Here is a 19977-nt window from a genome sequence, read left to right on the forward strand (position 1 = left end):
CCTGGAGTTAACAGAAGGCATCCAGACTATTTGATTTCTAAACCTAGCTACACCACTTGCTACATTAATTGATATTCACACTAACACCAACTTGTAAGTCGCATGGGCGGACATTTATTTATGAACACATAAGCTAGCTAGCTAACGTTAGTGCCTTCCAGTTTGGCAGATTGGCAGACTAACGTAACCGTTAACAGTCAATCGGCCTAACGTTTCGTTCGTGTTTATGTGATAAATGGCTGCGGAACAAGAAGATGGCCAGCTACTGTAATTTAAATTGTAACAATGAAGTCAATTTGTAACATTAACCACAACAGTACATACATTTTTGGACGTGTAGTTTAAGAAATAACATCTCAGACATCGTTTTAGTCGTATATAAGCTAACGTAACTAATTCAAGCTAGCGTTGGTGCGCTAACCTAGCTAAGTAGCTAATTGCTAAATTAGCTTACTGACTTAGTGCTGGCTAAGAGCGGCTACTACGGGAACACAACTAATCACACAGCGAAATGTGTAATAGTTTATTGACTAAGCTGATTTAATTTGCTGCTGAACATTAAAAGGAACTCCAGCAACTTCAACACTGTAGCTAACTTAACGTTAACTGCATTGTATAAAGCCCTGACATGTATTAAACTCTACCGCTTGTTTGTTTCATCAAAGTTAAGTTAACCCCGTCAAGTTATTTAACGTTAACGCAGCTAGTAAAACTTAATGGGAGCTAATGTAAAAATATGTTTAACATGCAACGTTAACATTTGGCTTTGGGTTTGGAGCAAACGGTGGGCAGTAGGAAAGTCCCTCTCCAGCAAATAGACCGAGACCCCGTCCCTCCGTCCATCCATCTTTCTCTCACCGAGCAGCAGCAGCTTGACCTCCCGGGCTGCCTTTTCTCCGTCGTCCCGCAGATTCCTGTCGATCATCTTGCTCCGCTCCTGCGCCGCCTTGTCGTCCGTGCTCAGAGTACATCCCATCTTCTTCTAATCTGACCTCCAAATAAATAAATAAAAATGCAGACTATAACACAACTTTAACTAGGAGTGTAACAACATGCAAAGGCTACCGAGCTAGCATCCAGTGAGGAGGAGGAGGAGAAGGAGGAGGGGGCAGTGTGTCTCTCTAAACTTGAGATAAAACACGCCCTTGCCTCGCACTGAAGCTCCCGATTTCACGGAGAAGACTCAAATATAAGTTAACCACAAGGCGCGGCTTTTGCGATAGCTTGCTCTCTCGCTTGCGTTTCAACTAGCCGAAGCGATTGAGCACAGCCAGTATCATTCACAGAAATAAGGGAGTAGACCGCAACATCAGCTTCGGAGTCTGAAAGTGTTCGCTTCCTGTTCTCTTGGCACATACCTGTGAACTGCGCATGCGTGACAGACCAACAAGCTTCTTTTAAAATGTAAAGCTTCTTACTTTATTGTTGTCTGCTGTGATTACTTTGGAAAACCATTTAATCCAAGAAAAGACTAAAGAAACACAAGACAAGTTAGACATGATCAAAGTAAAACTACGTCTGGAAAGTCAGACATTTGAGATGCTTTGTTAAAGTCATGAAACAGTGGAGAGTTTGAATTTACATCACATTTTTTTGGGATTAAGTACATCGACGTTCTGACCAATTCCCTATTAATTTACTTAGTAGTTAATAATGTTGGTTTAGTAAATTTGACTTAGGCCACAATTTCACAATTTTGACTGGATCTCATAATTTTGATTTAATGAGTCAAATTATAAATATACTTTTATAATAAACAAATATAAATGTAGCCTATATATAATATGTATTTAGTAGGCCTATCTTATAATTCCTTTTTACTAAGTTGACTTAGTATCTCATAATTGAAATTCTGATTAAATAAGTCAAAATTATTTTGAATTAATAAGTCAAAATATCAATTTTGTGTCTTAGTCAACATTCTGACTTTCTCTTAACTTTATGTCATACATTTGATTTTTTTTTGTATCCCATTTTGATTCAACAAATCAAAATATTGTCATGATATCTCATAATTTTGACTTTACTACTTTTGTTACTTTTGTTATTTTTATTTTATTTTTCTGTTGGGCTTCCATGGATTTCTGTGGTTTATAGACCAGTCCTTAATTTCATGTCAGGTTTTTACAAATTACAATCACACAGTTCTTTATTGCCATATTGTAAAACATGGAGTGCAGACTATCAGGCAACAAGAAAAGGCAAATCAGCTGCAATTAGATTGTGGCACATGTTTGTTTTGTATAAATATGCAATGCATCAGTGGGCAAGAGATCAGAACAATGCATACTTCATCTGTGCTGTTAATGTTGATTTGCATTGCAAGCCTCTGTCATGAGTAGTCAACAGAGACACTTTTAGTGTTGGAAGGTTCAGCTATTAGAATCTGACCTTTAAACAGAGTAAAGTAAGTAATTACATATGTGATGTACAGGGGACCTTGATTTATTTCTTCACGTCTTTTCGCAATATTTATTGAACATTTAATACATTTGTTTAATTCTAAATGGACATGTTAATACTCAAATTCAAAAAGTTTATTTGTCATTCCAACTATAAAAATATACAGTCAAAATACTGTTTCTTTAGGACGGGGGTGTAAAAACTGACAAAACACCAGACAAAACATTTGAGCAACATTGGTTCCAAAAAGTAGTTGCTCTGAAAAGGAAGGCCTGCTGTCCTTTAGTGTTATTAAGCATCCCTGTCAGGTAATGGAAGGACACAAATGAGGGTTACACCCTGTGGTTAAGCTTTCTCCATCACCACATCCAGGAATTCAAATGACCGGCAGATGATTGTGTGATTCAGTCTTCAGAACTCTGTGGCCAAAGCACCTGGAATCTGTACAACTAAAAATGAATATGTCATTTCCAAATGATGTGATTGTACATGAAAAGTTTAAATGAATAAAAATGGATATGCATGATGCGTATATGGTCACACAATTATCTGAATTTACTGTATGATACAGATACAGATAATTATCTATTAGATTGGCTTAAAATGGAAATTTGTCTTTGGCACTAACATATAAGACAACACACACCATAAATAACAGTACGTAGCAATTGTGCATCTTAAAGTCTTAACATGACCAAGTGTCGAACAGAATACTACAACAATGCATAATACTCAGCAGTGTTTAACAATAAATAAATATATGTACATTAAAATAAGTGATGGTGATGGTTGCAGAATGTACTAAAAACAGCCCTATGCTTGGGAAGGGGCTTTACCTCATCCTATTTTAGAATGGGGTTATCTTAAAATGATCAGAATTAGATTGACCTCAAGTGAACCCCCATATCCAAAATGGGTTTATGTATAAACTGGATGGGAAAAGGTTGAGATGTGGTCAGAATTCATCTCCTCACTTTACATATGATTTCCATTGCAGATGGCCCTGCATCATGCAAACTAGCACCATATTTTTCCCAAACAACTCTCAGTGAACATGGAAAGATTTACTTGTGCATGTGCAACACATGAGCAGGAGAGGAGAGGAGAGGCCTTCAGGTCAACAGCACAAAAGCCTTCTCTAACGATCAAACAATAAAACAGATTGTTTTAGTTTTTCAGAGGAGGTTATTTGTTTATTTGTTTTTTTTTCTCTGAATGGATAGGGCTGTGTATTATTATCACCGTGATACAACCATGCCACAGAAGCCCCAAGCAACAAGAAATGTTTTGACTCTTTCAAGTGACAGAGCCTCATGAGTGTGAGATGAATGGTGAAACAATAGAGCAGCTTGTCAGCACTCTGATGCTCATTATGTCCCACGGAGTTTAAGGCCTCCAAGTGGGACCTATTAACGCATGTGTGTGTGTGTGTGTGTGTGTGTGTGTGTGTGTGTGTGTGTGTGTGTGTGTGTGTGTGTGATACAGGACTCTATACTGCTGCACAGATAGCTGCAAAACATTTGTTTTCTATCATTTATATATCGGTCTGCTCATTATGTAAGTTTCAAACATCACATCAAATTCAGTTTTCAAACGGTCAATAATCAAATAATGACAGATCAAATAATCCATCCAGAATTATTCCAGCATCTAACTACAGTAGACTGACTGTAGTTATATATATTAATTAAGCCCTATCATATGATGACAACACAGCCATCTCCATGATAACTGAGCAGACTCCATCAGCTGATGAAAAGAGATGCAGTTGAAAGTGTTAGAGAAGCCTGTAGGTGTACCTTAAGTTATTAAACTATTACCTTAAGTTAATAGTTCTGTCAGACTTTGGTATTATAGAGATTAAATGCTTAATTAAATGATTTTAACATGTTTTATTGCACTGGAGCTGGCCTCACTTATTTAGTGAGTGACTTTGATTTGCAAAGGTATGCCGGCTGGTTAGATCACTTCCAGTTTTGGTTAAGATTAGTTTCAGTTTTCACTAGACTAGTTTTTTAGTTTTAACATCCAGTCAGTTGTAGGCAGTGTTTGTGTCTCTTTTATTATGACACATGAACTCTTTCACACACTTTATATTCAACACAGATGAGGAGCACTGCAGGTCTGTGAGACAGAAGAGACTGCACAGGGAGATGTTGGTGAGACAAGAGGAAGACATTAGTCCACCAGATGGCAGCAGAGTCATGGCCAGAAGTGGACATTTAGGAGGCAGGGAGGGTTGAATGAAATATGCTATCGAGTTGCATTATGGGAAATGTAGGGTCCAGTGTTTTTGTAGTTTGACCTATACTAGTAACTAAAATGTAGGATATCTTGGGCTTGACCATTATGTTTTTAATCTGTCTCTTTTGAGTACCTCAACTTTGTAACACTAAATTGCTGGAGTAGCCCTTTAACACAATTGATTAGTGTTTCTATTTTGGTTATCTCTGTTGTTATCAGTCACCAAATTATAGATGACAGGTTTAGGTTTTGTGTCCAAGCAATAGTGCAACCTTTGTTAAGCAAAAGTTGTGAATTAAAAACATACACAAGGATACATCATAGTGTCATTTCACCATGACTTATTTTATCTTATTTTAAAAAATAAATATTACATTTTAAATGTTTAGTGTTTTGCCTTTCAGTTGGTAATAAGCCAACAGTTGGGCTGTAGAAAAGAGAAGCTGAGTGCTGCTGAACATTGTCACCATTCATTTGACAATGACATTATTTTAAAAAAGTCTCTACTGTTAATCTACAGAGAAAAGATATGTTGGGAGTTGTGTAGTCATATCAGAATCAGAATCAGAAATACTTTAATAATCCCAGGGGGACATTATTTTTGTTACCACTCCAGGTATACAAACAACATATACAAACAACATATATTATCCAGACTTTTAACATATATATTAAAAACACATATACAGTAATAATATATAAAATATGAAATGTACAGTGTTAATGTGCAAATAGTGCAATAAAAAAGAGAAATGATTGTCTATGTTGAGATGATTACAGGCAGGAATGATTTCCTGTGGCGCTCTGTGGTGCATCTGAGTAAGAGTAGTTTTCTGCTGAAGGTGCTCCTCTGCTGGGCCAGTGTGTCATAGAGAGGGTGTGAGACATTTTATATATATATACATATATATTTATCTATAGCCCCAGTTCGGACCTCTATTAAGGTTAGAGTCATAGAGATAAGCATCCGTTTGACTATAAAATAAATACCTTGTGATCTTTAAAAAGCCCAGAAGTTTATTGAACAACACTTACCTCTGTTCTGAAGATATTTCCAGAATCTTCAAAGAATCTACTACCAACAAGGACTAAAAATATTCTGACCACTGTATGATAAAAAAGATTTTTTAACCTGTTTCCACCCACAAAACTGTTATTTAATTCAAATAAAGATGGTGGCCGGAAGTGACAGATGTTTGTGTTCAATTTGTGCAACGTAAAACAAAATGAAAATGTTTTGTCATAAGTTATATTTGTCTGTATTGATGTTACGTTGTATTATTTTATATTTTCCTACAACACATTCAAAAGGACAAATGTCGGGTTGAAATGCGTTTTTTATTGTGCAGCAGAAGAAATCATTTTTTATCCAGAAGGTTAGAAGAATCTTTTAGGATTCTGGAGATGCCTTCAACAACCTTTTGGGTTTTTCAAAGATCCCAGGTTTTTTCTTGGAAATACAAATATGCAGCTCTGTTATTTGAATATGGTAATACATTAGACACACAAACTTGAGGTAATTTATGTACAGGTATTATCAGTGACAGTCCATTAAAATGTCACAATTTGCTCCAGGCTTCGAGAAGAGTTACAGTAAATGTCTGAGTCATCAACATTATCCTATTAGCATATGATGTAGTATAAAATTATGAAAGCGAAGAAAAACGTGCAGTGTGACTTTGAGGTTTTCTTTCTCTTTCTTTTACACATTTTCTGAATTCAACATCTTTGTTAACAACTGAATCCACCAGTTAATTTCAGAAAATGCGAGGCTGTCTTTGTCAGAAGTTAAATAGAGGGCTGCTATTGTGTGTGGACCCTCTCCATTCAAACAGCTGCTTGGGCTCCAACTAGATGACCTCATTTCCCTGCAGCCTTGGGGCTTTGCTTCATATAGTGAAAAGGAAAGGGCTTCATTGTTAGTTTTTTTTTATTTATTCCTCATGCACATAGAGTGGTGGATTACAGCATTTGAATGATGTTGTTCGTCTTACTGTGAAATTTTTTTTTAATATAATTTAAGAGTTTTTATGGTGTGAGACTGTTGTGCTTACATGGACAGAAATCAGAGTAAATAAGAAGAAAATTAATGATGAGAGAGGTGAAAGGGAAGTGTGTGTGTGTGTGTGTGTGTGTGTGTGTGTGTGTGTGTGTGTGTGTGTGTGTGTGTGTGTGTGTGTGTGTGTGTGAGGTGATGGCTTTTATCACTTATGGTGCTTTTACAATACATCATATGGCCTGCAGCAGTGCCTCCTTTATGGTTTCTGTCTGTCCTCCTTTTAACCCTGAACACTTTGTCTGTGCTGGGTATTGAACGTATCAGCCTGCGTGTAACTCCACAGAAAGAATTCCATCTGACACAATAAAACAAAGGATTTGATGACTTCTAACCGGCACATTCACAAATGCAGACACTCAGTCAGAGTCTGTGCGAGGAAGCCTTCGTATGATGTTACCATGCAAAGCAATCACCAGTGGTCTGGAAGGACTAGACACAACTGTACAATCCTTATAGATTATACATTCAATGTCGAGCTTTAAATAAACACAAGCCATCGCCCAAAGATAGTATCATGAAAACAGCTATCTACATATATTTTGACATTTCACTTGGAATCGCAAGAACCATAAAATATATATGCCACCATACTTATGTGGTCCTATTATTTCACAAAAGTACAAATTGCTAAGAGTATCTATTTCTGCTGTCAATGCTAACTAGGTTACAAAGAATGAGTTTGCTTATTGCTGAGAGTTATATGAGAATATCAATACCACTCCCACTCTGTACAGTTTATATGTAGCTATGGCCAGCAGACATTAGCTTAGCTTAGCCCAAAGACTGAAAACAGAGGGAAAACCTAGCCTAGCTCTGTCCAAAGATAACAAAATCCACCAACTGTACCAGCACACTCAGTTATATCTGAGTGTGTGTATAAATCAGCAAGTAGTGTTTTTTTGCTGGAGGTTATGTGCCGCACTATGGCTGTGTACGAAACCTATTTACTATACAGTGCACTACATTTACTGTCTGCCATTGGGTGAGTGTGAAAATGCTATATACAGTGCCCTCAAAAACTCCACAGTGAAATTACAAGTGTTGCCCATGGCGTTTTCACCATTTTCTACTAGCAATCCCACAATGCAAATTGAAATTGCAAAAATTAATGCAGTTGCGCGACTCAACAGCTGTCAGTGATGATGCAAAAAGATAATAATAAATAATTGTCCAACATTGTAATTTACTGCTCACTATGAGTAAACTTTTGAGTGTCCATTATATAGGGAGTAGTGAATGAGTGAGCAAGACAGTGGCCTCTAACTAGCTGCTTCCCCCTGTTTCCAGTCAGTGTGCTATGATAAGCTAACTGGCTGTAGCTAAATATTTACCGTACAGACCTGAAAGTGGTGGTAGTGGTATCAATCTTCTCATCTAACTCTCTGCAAGAAAGCAAATAAGTGTATTTACCAAAATGTCAAACTATGTCTTTACTTTTTACATATTCTTATTACCAGAGTCTAATTCAATTCAGCCTAAATTCTGTGTTTTCACACATCATGAGGGTAACTTATACTGCTAATATATATATATATATATATATATATATATATATATATATATATATATATATATATATATTTAGAATTAGTACAAATAATAAGACATGCCAGAGTGTCTTGGAAATTGGAAGAAAGGAGCTTCGAGGAAACAGGAAACCAAACACACATGTAGAGACACAGTTTGACACAGTCAAAGCCTGATATTGATTTGAATTCAAATGGTGAAACAGCAGCAGAGAAGCTAATGGCCATGGATGCACCAACACCGTTTTCTGTGACATGCATATAAACATATTAAATCATAGTGATTACACAGAATATAAAATATGCCAATGTCTACAGTTTACATTACATCCAAGCAAATCAACTGACAGACCAATGTTGTGTGAACATGGTGCCATAAGTATGGACCAGGACCAGCAATTAAGAATCTCATATTTTCTCATATCAAATCATTGGGCCTCTTTGATGGCACACTCCTCGTTTCATTTGCAATATTGTTTAGTGGAGAGGGACTATTATTCTTTGTGGTAATTCCATCAAAGTAAGGTCATCCACCAACTGGGACAGACTGCGTCACCGGTTTGGTTAAAATGTCAAAGCAACAGAGACTTAAAGGTTAAAGTCCTGCAGCAACAGAAACGCAGTGTGACCCTTTCGTTTTCTCCTCTTTTTAATAGTGCTTTACCATTTTATTTTATGCCAAAGCCACTCAAACTTCTCTCCACATCATCGCCTACAGCTTTTATAATACTATAATACTGGAGAATAAGATGCGTTTATGCTAGAGAGGCCAGTGCTTTCCATCGTCCTGAAACACACATCTCTCTCTGTCTCTGTCTGTCTCTTGTTTATTCAAATTTGCGACCCTAGCTTAAGGGATAAAACGAATAGCCTCCATCACTCCCTCGCTGCTGTCAGTCTCTCTCCACACCCACCCACCCACCCACACACACACACACACACACACACACACACACACACACACACACACACACTGGTTCTTGTCAGAGGAGGAGCAACATCAACATCGGGTTACTTTCTGCTTCTCTCTCTGCTCCAGTGTGTCAACAGAGGTGAGAGTAACATGGACCAAACTAAAACAGCTCATCCATGTCATTCCCAGCAGATAAGGTAAGATGACATTTCTCTGTGGATTTATACCAAACTACCGGGGACAAGTGCACTTACTTGCTTAGAAAATCCCACTAACTTTGGAACAGCTACTTGGATCAGATTTTAATATCTTGAAGCTTTCAGCACCTTTAAAGTCAGAAAATCTTTTTTCCTGTTACATGCTGTAAAGTAAAAAAATCATGATTTAAACAATGCTAAGTCAAATGAAGATATCTTGTGAGTCGTATACAAATATTAGAAAATGATGCACTATAGAAATATAAAGCAATATTTTTGGACCATAAAAAATATTGATGAAAATGTCACTTTACACTCAGAGACAAAAGGAAAAATCCAGGAATATAATGTGATACGTTATATATTGATTGAAATTCTACCCTCTACATGCAACTTTAGTTACATGAAGCTTCTACTTATCGTAGAGTAGAACTATAAGTATTATTGTAGAGTAGAACTTTTATCGTTCCCCTAAGGCTGTTTAAGAAATGTTTATTTTAATTTCTGTCCTGAGCTGAAAGGTTTCAATCAGCCACCAGCATTAGATCCCGACTCTGGATTCCCCGGTCTCCCTGCTCCTGAGGAATCCCCCTGGTTACAACATCTTTGTGTTTTAGAGGGAGATTAGATTTCAAACGTGCAGCTCCCCCCTGAAAAGAAACAGAACAAAAAACAGTTTTTGTGTGTTATTTCCTTTGTACCTTATCATTTCAGATTTATTTTGAAGTCCTTTCCAACCTGGTCACTCTGTTATTTGTGCTCTTAGTTTTTCTCTCCTCTTTTTTTCTTTCTGGCTCCTTTGCAGTGCTTCATTGAATATTCAGTGGTTTTCTCATCTCTCCGTTACACTGCTGTGCGAGGCCAAAGCTCAGGTTGATGTGAAATTTCCCACTTTTTAGAATCAGGACACACTTCTCTGAAATTGCAACAAACATATGTGGCAAACCTACTTCCAGTACAATGACATCAGGAACCTTTGCTTTAAAATACTGAAAAACTATTTCAAATCTGTCAAATTTTGCTTTTACAAATAAAACAGTGTGTGACCTCAAACAATGCCTGAAACTAAGTGTATGTATTGTATTTGAGTAGGTCATTTGGTCTCATATGCATACATATTGTGTATTTACATGCTTTGCAGTTGCTAGTTAAATTGAAATGCATCTGTACAAACATCCAAAATGATGTTACAGATATAGAAACATGTTTGTCCTAAAAAATATAGTAAACAATAAAAAAGATTTATGAGATAGAAATCTCTTTTGCAATGAAACATATAAATACTACACCACTTTGATCCCTGTACTTGTTAAATCCTCCTTTTGATGAAACTGTGTACTCTGTGTAGCGTCCGCTCTTGTCTCTGCAAACAAGCCCCTTGTTTCACCATCTCATCTGCCAGTAACTACTCGCTCTGCAGCTGACTGTTTTATCATTCATTATATCAAATACTTTTTAAAGCCAAGCTCACCCTGCCAGATGAGTGCTACTACTGTATATCCTAGAAGCATATTACCGGTACAGCTGTTGCAGGCAGCATCTGCTGGATCTAATTACTATGTTTCTGTGCCTGTCAGAGAAATACTGTTTGCCTCTCTGACTCTCTCCAGTAGCCCTGGATTACAATTAAGGAGGTCCAGCAATATAGGTCTTATTAGTGTGAAAGAAGGGAAGAAGTGAGGACAGGCTTGTGAACAGATAGTGAGCTCCCGCTCTGTTACTAATCAATTCACATGGAAACATCTTCTTCACTCAAGGTTATTAGACAGCTTGTTAATATGTATGTGTGTGTGTGTGTGTGTGTGTGTGTGTGTGTTTGTGTGTGTGTGTGTGTGTGTGTGTGTGTGTGTGTGTGTGTGTGTGTGTGTGTGTGTGTGTGTGTGTGTGTGTAAATTCACTTGGCAAACTAGTAAGGCAAGGCAAATGTAATTGTATAGCACTTTTCAACAACAAGGCAATTTAAAGTACTTTACATAAGACATTTAGACAAGATAAAAAAACAACAAAAGACAAACACAAGGCAACATAAGACAATATAAAAAGACACATAAATAAGATTCAAAAGGATTAAAGTAAAATAGAAGATGAAAATTCAGCAAAAATAGAATAAAACAGATTAACAGAAGAATAAAGTGTGACTCTCGGCTGGTAAAGAAAACCTCCTTAAAGGTTTTGTAGTTTAGGACAAGTAAAAAAAAGTAGTGAATTTTGTGGTCGAAAAACTGTCCGACCACAACTTTACTGTTTTGGTTCACTCTCACTATATTATAATGATAATTCTAAAAAACCACTACAGACAATCTGCTCAGCATTAAACACAGACAGAAACAGAGACTAGCAAGTGAACATAGTGGAGTGTTTAGCAGCTTAAAAAGCCAAATAGTTCATTCAGGAGGTTTCAGACAAAAAAGAGAGTGAATATTATATTAATATAAAACTGTTGTATATAAACCACGTATAAGGGATTCCAGCAAATCCATAGTGTAATAGTTTTTGGAGTAAGATATCATGATTAACTGTGTCAAAAGCTTTGGATAAATCAAGAAATATTCCTAAGGCATATTCATTGTTATTTAATGCAGCATAACTTTTGTCAACCAGTTGAAGCACAGCCATTTCTGTAGAATGATTTTTCCTAAATCCATACTAATGTTCATACAGGATGTTCCACTTCTGCAGATGTTTCATCACTCTATTATAAACTAACTTTTCCAAAATCTTGGCGAGACATGGAAGTACAGAAATAGGACGTTAATTATTAAATGAACTTCGGTCTCCAGATTTAAATACAGGAACTACTTTAGCAATTTTCAATACATTTGGTCTTAGTCCAGTTTCTAACGATTTATTGAAAATGTAGGTCAGTGGCTTAGCAATTGAAGAACTACATTTAGTATTCAAAGTTGACCTGACCTCATCGTGACCAGCTGCTGAATCTTTCATATTGACAATGACGTCCATAATTTCCTTCTCAGTGGTAGGTTCAAAGCTCTGGAGAGAGGGATAACAACCATTTAGAAACTCAGATGGGGACCCGTTAATGGGAGTCTTTCTCTCCCAAAGAACTGAACCAATATTGATAAAGTACTTGTTAAAAGCACAAGCGATGTCGGAGGAGTCTGTGAATACCCTGTTTTCACCAGCAAACTGAGATGGAAGATTTGCTGAAGCCTTTTTACTATTGAGAAGCTGATTGATGAGCCCACATGTGGTTTTGATGTTATTTGAAGCCTCATTGAACTTGGTGGAGTAATATGTTTGCTTTGCTATTCTCACTAAGTGGTTACATTTATTCCTATACTTTTTATAATTGGCAATATTCAAAGGAGATGGATTTCTGATGAACTTCTTGTACAATCTGTGTTTTGTAAGAGCAGACTTTTTTTTTTTTTTAAAGTACTAGCTTTTTTTGTACATACACATAGGAACAAAGGGAAAACGCCTATTAAATACTGAGTTAAAAGAAGCTATAAATGAGCGATATGCTAGTCCAGCGTCATCATGCATATATACATCATTCCATGAAACATCACCAATCAGCTCCCCAAATCGGTCAATGCCTTTGATTGAACACTCTAAACCTTAAGGATTTCTCCATTTCCAGACGTTTGAGTGATATTGTTGAAGTAAAATTAAATATTGGAAGATAGTCAGATATATCAGTGAGAAGAATCAGCATCTGAGCTAAACAAGCAAGCAAAATACAACACTCTTCTTCTATTTTAATTAGTAAAATGAATCCACATATCATGGCATTGTTTTGCATTTTACTCTGGCGACCCAATACAAATGGGTCTGTGACCCATTTTGGGTCCTGACCCTAACTTTGAGAAAGATTGCCCTAGACACTCACACTCACCATACGTCAGACATTACTGCTATGTCTTACTGCGACCTTAAAATGTAATGGTTTACCTTGTCGTAAAGAACACACCCGCTCTTTCTCATCTGCGACAGAAAAGGCCCAGAATGGGTCTTTGATGAGTAAGTGATAGAGTTAGAGATGCTGTAATGAAGTTTCATCTGGCTGTAAGAGCAGGAAGGAAACATCTCTCAGGTACAGTACGATGTTATCATGTGGCCTAATGGAGTCACTTACAGGGTTTTAGCAGAATGCAACAACCTTCGTGGTCTCAACTAAGTGTCTTTACATTGATTTTCTGATCAGAATACATCAGTTAATCACATTGCTATGCTGTGTATATTCCAGGTCTATTCCTGATGTTTCTTGATTTTGAGCAGAATAGTAGCCGTAATGATACTTGCCTTAATTGTGTTGTTTTGCTGTCTGTTTGCTTGCCTGGGGGCCATTTTGAATACAAAACCCATTATAAATACAAAAGAGCAGGTACCTCTATATGCACGTTGGTTAGTAGATGCTTTTATCCAAAGCACCAAGAGTGCCTGGATTTTTTGCGTGGGTGGCACCAGTGGAAATCTGTGTACACTCACTGAAACAGTCTTTCATAACTCACTCACAGAACAGGTAGTTCCAGTGCCAAAGAATAATCCCCCCCCCCCTTTTCTCACTCAGAAAGCAGAAATTGTTGCTGCAGATAACTTAAAGCCTCAGAGATTCGGCCCTGTCTTGACATTAAAACCTTGGCTTCTATTAATATTAATTTGACCTCTGTCTCAAAGAATAAACATGTAAACACACTGGTCTGGTTCAACATGTCAGGTTAGAGTTAAGACTTCCAGGTCACTTAACTCCTTCAGTGTCAGTAAAGACATCATCAGAACCTTTTCCCACTTCTTCATGGAGAGCATCATCACCTTTTCTTTTATATCCTGATTTCACTCAGCCTCCAGAACAGAAACCGACTGCAGAGTGTTGTCAAAGTCTGCCCCAGGATTATCGGACTCCCTGTCCGACCCCTTTTCACAATTTGTGAGCAGCAGACCATTAGAACAGTAGGCAGAATCTTGCAGGACCCATCTCATGTTCTGTTCCCTGCACTTGAGTGGCTCCCCTCTGGACGCCGGCTTCGCTGCCCAGGATGTAGAACCCAGAGGAGAAGGGCAACCTTTGTTTCCAGGGCTGTGCAGCTCCTCAACTCCCAACCATCCCTGGCCCGTTGCCCCCACACTGCAACTACCGCCCGCCTCTGCTCTCACATTCATGATCAGTGACAGACTGCTTCCACCCTTCCCTCTCCCTCCTCCCTTACTCTCTCTTTGTTTCTTTCTTTCTTAACACTCACACTGTCGGTGTGACGGACAATCATTTTTAATATAAAACTGGATGGATGTGCTGCTGTTGCTACTGCTTTATATATAGTATATTTATTGTGGTATATGGCATTGTGTTTTTTTATTATATTTTCTACTTGTCAGAACTACTCCTCGTGCTTTTAAATTTCCCCCAGGGGATAAATAAAGTTATTTGAATTGAATTGAATTGAACTTAAGATGCGGGGGAAGAGAGTGGATCAGCAAAGAAATCAGTATAAAAATACCTCAAACCAAGTTTCAGAATCAAAAAATGTTTCAAAAATGTCTTTGCATAAGTAGCAGCTGATACCATTTAGGTCCAATCCCATCTATAAGTTGCTTATACAATAACAGCTGATTTACAGATATAAGATAACAGTGACTGCACAGATTCCAACCCTTCTTAAGTGTTATTCCTGATATGAGTATGTTGGACACTGCTGTATATTTTAAACACAGCTGCTGCAGCCTTTATTTGCTCACCTGTCCATCTTTCACACCCGGGCCAAGCCGTGAGCTCAAAAACACTCAAACACCTGCAAAATGTTTACACGTAAGTTACGCATGATTTTGCATCTGTAGCTGTGCAGACAGATAAAAGCACACACAGATAGGAAATACTTGGCATCACAAAATAACAAAATAGATTCAAAAAGGCTGATTACTTCATAATCTTTGTGTTTACCAGGTTTTGTACAGATGCTGTTCGAGCCTGAAACATCTGTGAGAAGGATATCCAAAACCAGACAGTATGGAGACTCTGAATTTCTCCAACACTACCAACATCAGCAGCGATGATAACACCAGCCTCTTCTCTGGAAGCCCTTACTCGACTGTCGAGATCGTACTCATCATCCTGGTGGCTGGATCTCTGAGTCTGATCACCGTCATCGGAAACATCCTGGTCATGCTCTCTATAAAGGTTTGGGTTTTCTTGTTTTGATCATTTATGATTAAAGTTTCAAACATCGATCTTCAGATACCATGAAAGGCATGCCCAGACTTAAAGATAAGAATACAGCATGTGCAACTGTGTGCAGAGCGGTAATGTAATAGAAATGAGAACACACACATCACATCGCACAAAAAAAGATTAGCATCTGACAGCCTGCCCCATGTTGTTTCTCTAAAGGTAAACAGGAATCTGCAGACTGTCAACAACTACTTCCTGTTCAGCCTGGCCTGTGCTGACCTCATTATTGGCGTCTGCTCCATGAACCTCTACACTGTCTATATTGTAATTGGCTACTGGCCCTTGGGAGCAGTGGTGTGTGACCTGTGGTTGGCTGTTGATTATGTCGTCAGCAACGCCTCAGTCATGAACCTGCTCATCATTAGTTTTGACCGTTACTTCTGTGTCACCAAACCGCTCAGCTACCCAGCGCGCCGCAGCACCAAGATGGCGGGTCTGATGATCGCCGCTGCCTGGGTCTTGTCCTTCATCCTGTGGGCTCCAGCTATTTTGTTCTGGCAGTTCATTGTGGGTGGGAGAACCGTGCCGCCAGATGAGTGCTACATCCAGTTCTTCTCAAACCCTGCGGTGACATTTGGGACAGCCATAGCAGCTTTTTACCTACCAGTAGTCATCATGATCTACCTTTACTGGCGCATCTCCAAGGCCAGCCGCAGCCGCATGAGGAGGGACAGCAGGAAGACCTCAGGTACCAGTCTGGGAGAGGGCCCCTCTCACAGCCAGGAGGATGGATGTGAGAGCCAGAACAACTGCATTACAACAAGAGACGCTCAGGTGGACCCTGGAGATGAGAAGGAAAAGTTGCAGCAGAACAATGGAAGCAGACCATGTCAGGAAGAAAGAACTGACCAGGTGGACTCCAAGGCAGACAGCAACCAGGCTTCAACGTCTAAGGACACTGCGGCCCCTACGTTATTACAGAAAGGCTTAAATGGTGGGAAACAGACAAATCAAACACAGCCACCTTCTCCACAGAATTCAGCCGCTGACAGACAAAGTATGGCCACAAGAACACTGTTCAAGGTAAATTTGATTACTGAGTAAAAGATTGTGCCTTATGATTCAGATGACTAAAAAACACAAATTATCAATCAAGAATCAGATCTGATCAGATTTACAGCTCTAAGAACTAAGGGATGGCAATGTTGGTCGGTCCACCAATTTGATTACCGTAAAGTTTTGTACAGACATTAATTTTCCCCTGAGGTTCACATTTGTGTTTTTTAGTGAAATGTCTCGGCAACTATTGGATGGATTGCAATAAAATTTGGTTCAGCCATTTATGTTCCCCTCAGGATGGATCATCATCAGATCAAAATGTTTAATTTGTCTAATACTTTGGTTTATTTATAAAATCTGCAAGACTAATAATATTCCCATCAGCATCAACTGTACTTTGTGTTTACTGCTATTTAGCAAATGTTAGCATGCTACCACACTAAATTAAGATGGTGTCCATTATATCTACTAAAGTTTAGCATGCTAACATTGTCATTGTTAGCATGTTAGCATGCTGATGTTCGTATTTAGTTTAAAGCACCGTTGTGCATAAATGCAAGCATGGCTGTAGAGTCTTAATACAAATATATATATCAACAAAAACAGTTGTTTGGGTGTACGGCTCTATACTTTTACTACTCTACCTTAACCAAAACCGAGCTAAAAGAAAGCGAATATTGGACGTGGTGACCAGAAAAAAACTCAACCACTCAAAAACTCAAAATGAAAGCTAATGTTGCTCCATGTCTGCTGGATGTGTAAATAATTGACTGCTTGCCCTGTAGCCTTAACAACTTTATAAGGTGCTAATGTGTCAAAGTGTGTTTAGGCTACAGCTTGTTCCCCTACCCACAACATGCCTTAAAACAAAATTTCTCATTTTCCAGGTGACGAAACAGAGTGCTGTGGCAAAGTGGAAAAGGAAAGGCATTTCTTCCAGGGAGAAAAAGGTGACACGCACCATCATGGCCATCCTGGTTGCTTTTGTTGCCACATGGACACCGTACAACGTGATGGTCCTGATCAATACCTTCTGTTCCATCTGCATCCCAAACTCCCTCTGGACCATCGGCTACTGGCTCTGCTACATCAACAGCACAATCAACCCAGCCTGCTACGCCCTCTGCAACACCACCTTCAAAAACACCTTTAAGCACCTGCTGCTGTGCCAGTACAAGAATATACGTACAGCACGATGAATGTTAAAAAAAATACAGACGCATGTTTGTTATAATGTGATAAATCTTGTAAACTGAGATGACACAAATATTGGAGTGAACATATTGTTAAAATAAAGACTGTGTGTGTATGTGTGTGTGTGTTTAGTGTCCGGTTAGATTTGTCATATTAAGATAATGACATCCGTAATCCATGTTGTTGTGAAATAAGCCCAAATGTGATATTCGTCCGTATCTTACCCTCTTTCACGTATTATTACATGTTTTCAATAAATACAAGGGATAATGACAGAATATGTAGTTTAATGTCAGTTTACTTTGTCATAACTTCAAATAAACTGGTTTCATCAGGTATTACACACTGCACCACAAAAAAGTGCAGTGCACTGGAGGAAACAGGGGAAACCCTAAGACGCAATGCCTTTTTGTACCTGTAACCATCTTCCGCAGCAAAGTGTGTCATCTCTACAGGAGATTATTGGAAACTATAGCTTCATTCTACCTAGTTAGAAGAAGAAACAAGCATAGTATACAAATGTCAATTATTTGTGGCTAATAGCTACTTACCCAAGCTATGCTATTTTTCTCCTTTTCTGACTGATTCTCACTACTTTTGTCTCTTATATAACTCCATCCTATCCAACGATTACGTTTTCTTTAACACTAAGGACTTGACCACAACACATAGGCCTAATTATAGCTCTCCTAATATACCACCAGAGTCCGAAATTCCTGCACTGAATAGAAACGGGGAACAGAGAAGGATTTTGAGAGAGAGAGAGAGAGAGAGAGAGAGAGAGAGAGAGAGAGAGAGAGAGAGAGAGAGAAAGAGAGAGAGAGAAAGAGAGAGAGAGAGACAGAGAGAGAGAGAGAGACAGAGAGAGAGAGAGAGAGAGAGAGAGGGAGAGAGAGAGAGAGAGAGAGAGAGAGAGAGAGAGAGAGAGAGAGAGAGAGAGAGAGAGAGAGAGAGAGAGAGAGAGAGAGAGAGAGAGAGGGAGGACTGGATACTATTAACCCCCTCCCATTGTTCCTCCATCTGGACTGAGTGTTGTAAACTTCTCCTGGTTTGTGTCAGACTCAGAAACAGAACAGACAAATCAAACTAAAATCCTCCCATAGTCTTCACACTGAGGAAAAAAAGGACAGAAGGTTTCTCTGTCTTAGCTGTGGGAAAACTCCCTCTGGACAGCTGTGGAACTGTTACTCCCTCTAGTGGGACAAAAAGCATGTCTCCTGCTGAAGGCTCACTGGCAGAAACCTAAAAACTTTAACTATGTCCAGTGTGCACTGTTGCAACATGTGTGACCACTGTGTGTTTTTACAGCAAACTGCATCAGACTTGAGTAGATTGACAACCATAACACAGAAATACTGGCTCTCACTATGGTTACAGTCTCTCGTTGACCTTTCTCCTGATCTATTTTGCCAAACGCAACCTAAACTAAAACCTTTACTTTACTGGGTAGGTTCAATTTTTTATGTTTTAAAACAATAGTCAGGTGCTCATATGAATGTTAAAACAGGTTTGCTTTCTGTAATTATTCCCCCTGTTCGTACTGGCCATTGCCGTTTTGTTACTATCCTTCCACTGCAGCTCATGGGAAACACAAAGAAGGAATTCTGTAAAAAAAAACATTATTCATACAAGAAACTCACAACTGTTTTAACACAGACTTGTGAACTTATCCTTTAAAAATCGCCATACCCTAATAGATAAAACCACATCAAACGTAAAACGTTAACATAATGTATTACCAAATTAACAAATCTGACAACTAATATTAGTGTGCCTCTCGTCTTTCAGCCTGGTGATAGACACATAAAGGGAGGTGGTCAGTCCCCAAGGGGTCACATTAAAGTCCACCACATTATTGCTGGTGGACTTTAATGTAAACACATAACCCTCTGCATTGCACTCATGTCTGTGCAATCATTGCAATTTGAGCCAATGTTATCAAAGACAACACAAAAACAAGAAGCAGCTCTGCAAGTCTAAATGGGTCTTGCGTATAAGTGCTTTTCCATTAACGGCAGATCTTTTAGAACAAAAGACTGTATTAGGGCATGTGTTGACACCTACTACCTACATTGCACTTTTAAAGTAATGAGTTACATTTTAAGGCTACATTTTCCTCTGTGTCAGAAAACAGTGCTCACATAAGTGTCTCTCTGTACACACTGCATCCAGGATTTAGATCTACCTTTGGTCAAAGTAACTCAGAACTGCTGCTGTTTAGAGTAAACAGAAGCCTTGCAAGGGGAAATATCAGA

At 38.5% G+C, this 19977-nt stretch overlaps 2 protein-coding genes across 4 annotated transcripts in view; one reads left to right on the top strand and one right to left on the bottom strand.

Annotated features, from left to right (window-relative positions):
* LOC116063082 (guanine nucleotide-binding protein G(i) subunit alpha-1) overlaps nt 1-1372 on the bottom strand; it is a 14501-nt gene extending 13129 nt beyond the window's left edge. The window contains exons 1-2 of one of the 3 annotated variants that reach the window (XM_036003144.1): nt 1229-1372; nt 859-992 (exon numbers count right to left, since the gene is read on the bottom strand). In XM_036003144.1, the coding sequence (XP_035859037.1) occupies nt 859-976 (118 nt within the window). In that variant the 5' untranslated portion in view covers nt 977-992; nt 1229-1372. Of the gene's footprint in view, nt 1-858 lie in introns of all 3 variants that reach the window. The other 2 variants (XM_036003143.1, XM_036003142.1) reach the window with 2 other exon arrangements.
* A 7813-nt stretch (nt 1373-9185) lies between these two features.
* Nucleotides 9186-18336, top strand: LOC116062643 (muscarinic acetylcholine receptor M2-like). The gene is made up of 4 exons (XM_031317345.2): nt 9186-9342; nt 15245-15478; nt 15689-16552; nt 17416-18336. Exons 2-4 carry the CDS (start codon nt 15308-15310, stop codon nt 17725-17727), a joined length of 1347 nt encoding a protein of 448 aa, XP_031173205.1. The 5' UTR covers nt 9186-9342; nt 15245-15307; the 3' UTR covers nt 17728-18336.
* The last annotated feature ends 1641 nt before the right edge of the window (nt 18337-19977 follow it).

Source organism: Sander lucioperca, chromosome 7, assembly GCF_008315115.2.
Source record: "Sander lucioperca isolate FBNREF2018 chromosome 7, SLUC_FBN_1.2, whole genome shotgun sequence".
Classification (NCBI taxonomy): domain Eukaryota; kingdom Metazoa; phylum Chordata; class Actinopteri; order Perciformes; family Percidae; genus Sander; species Sander lucioperca.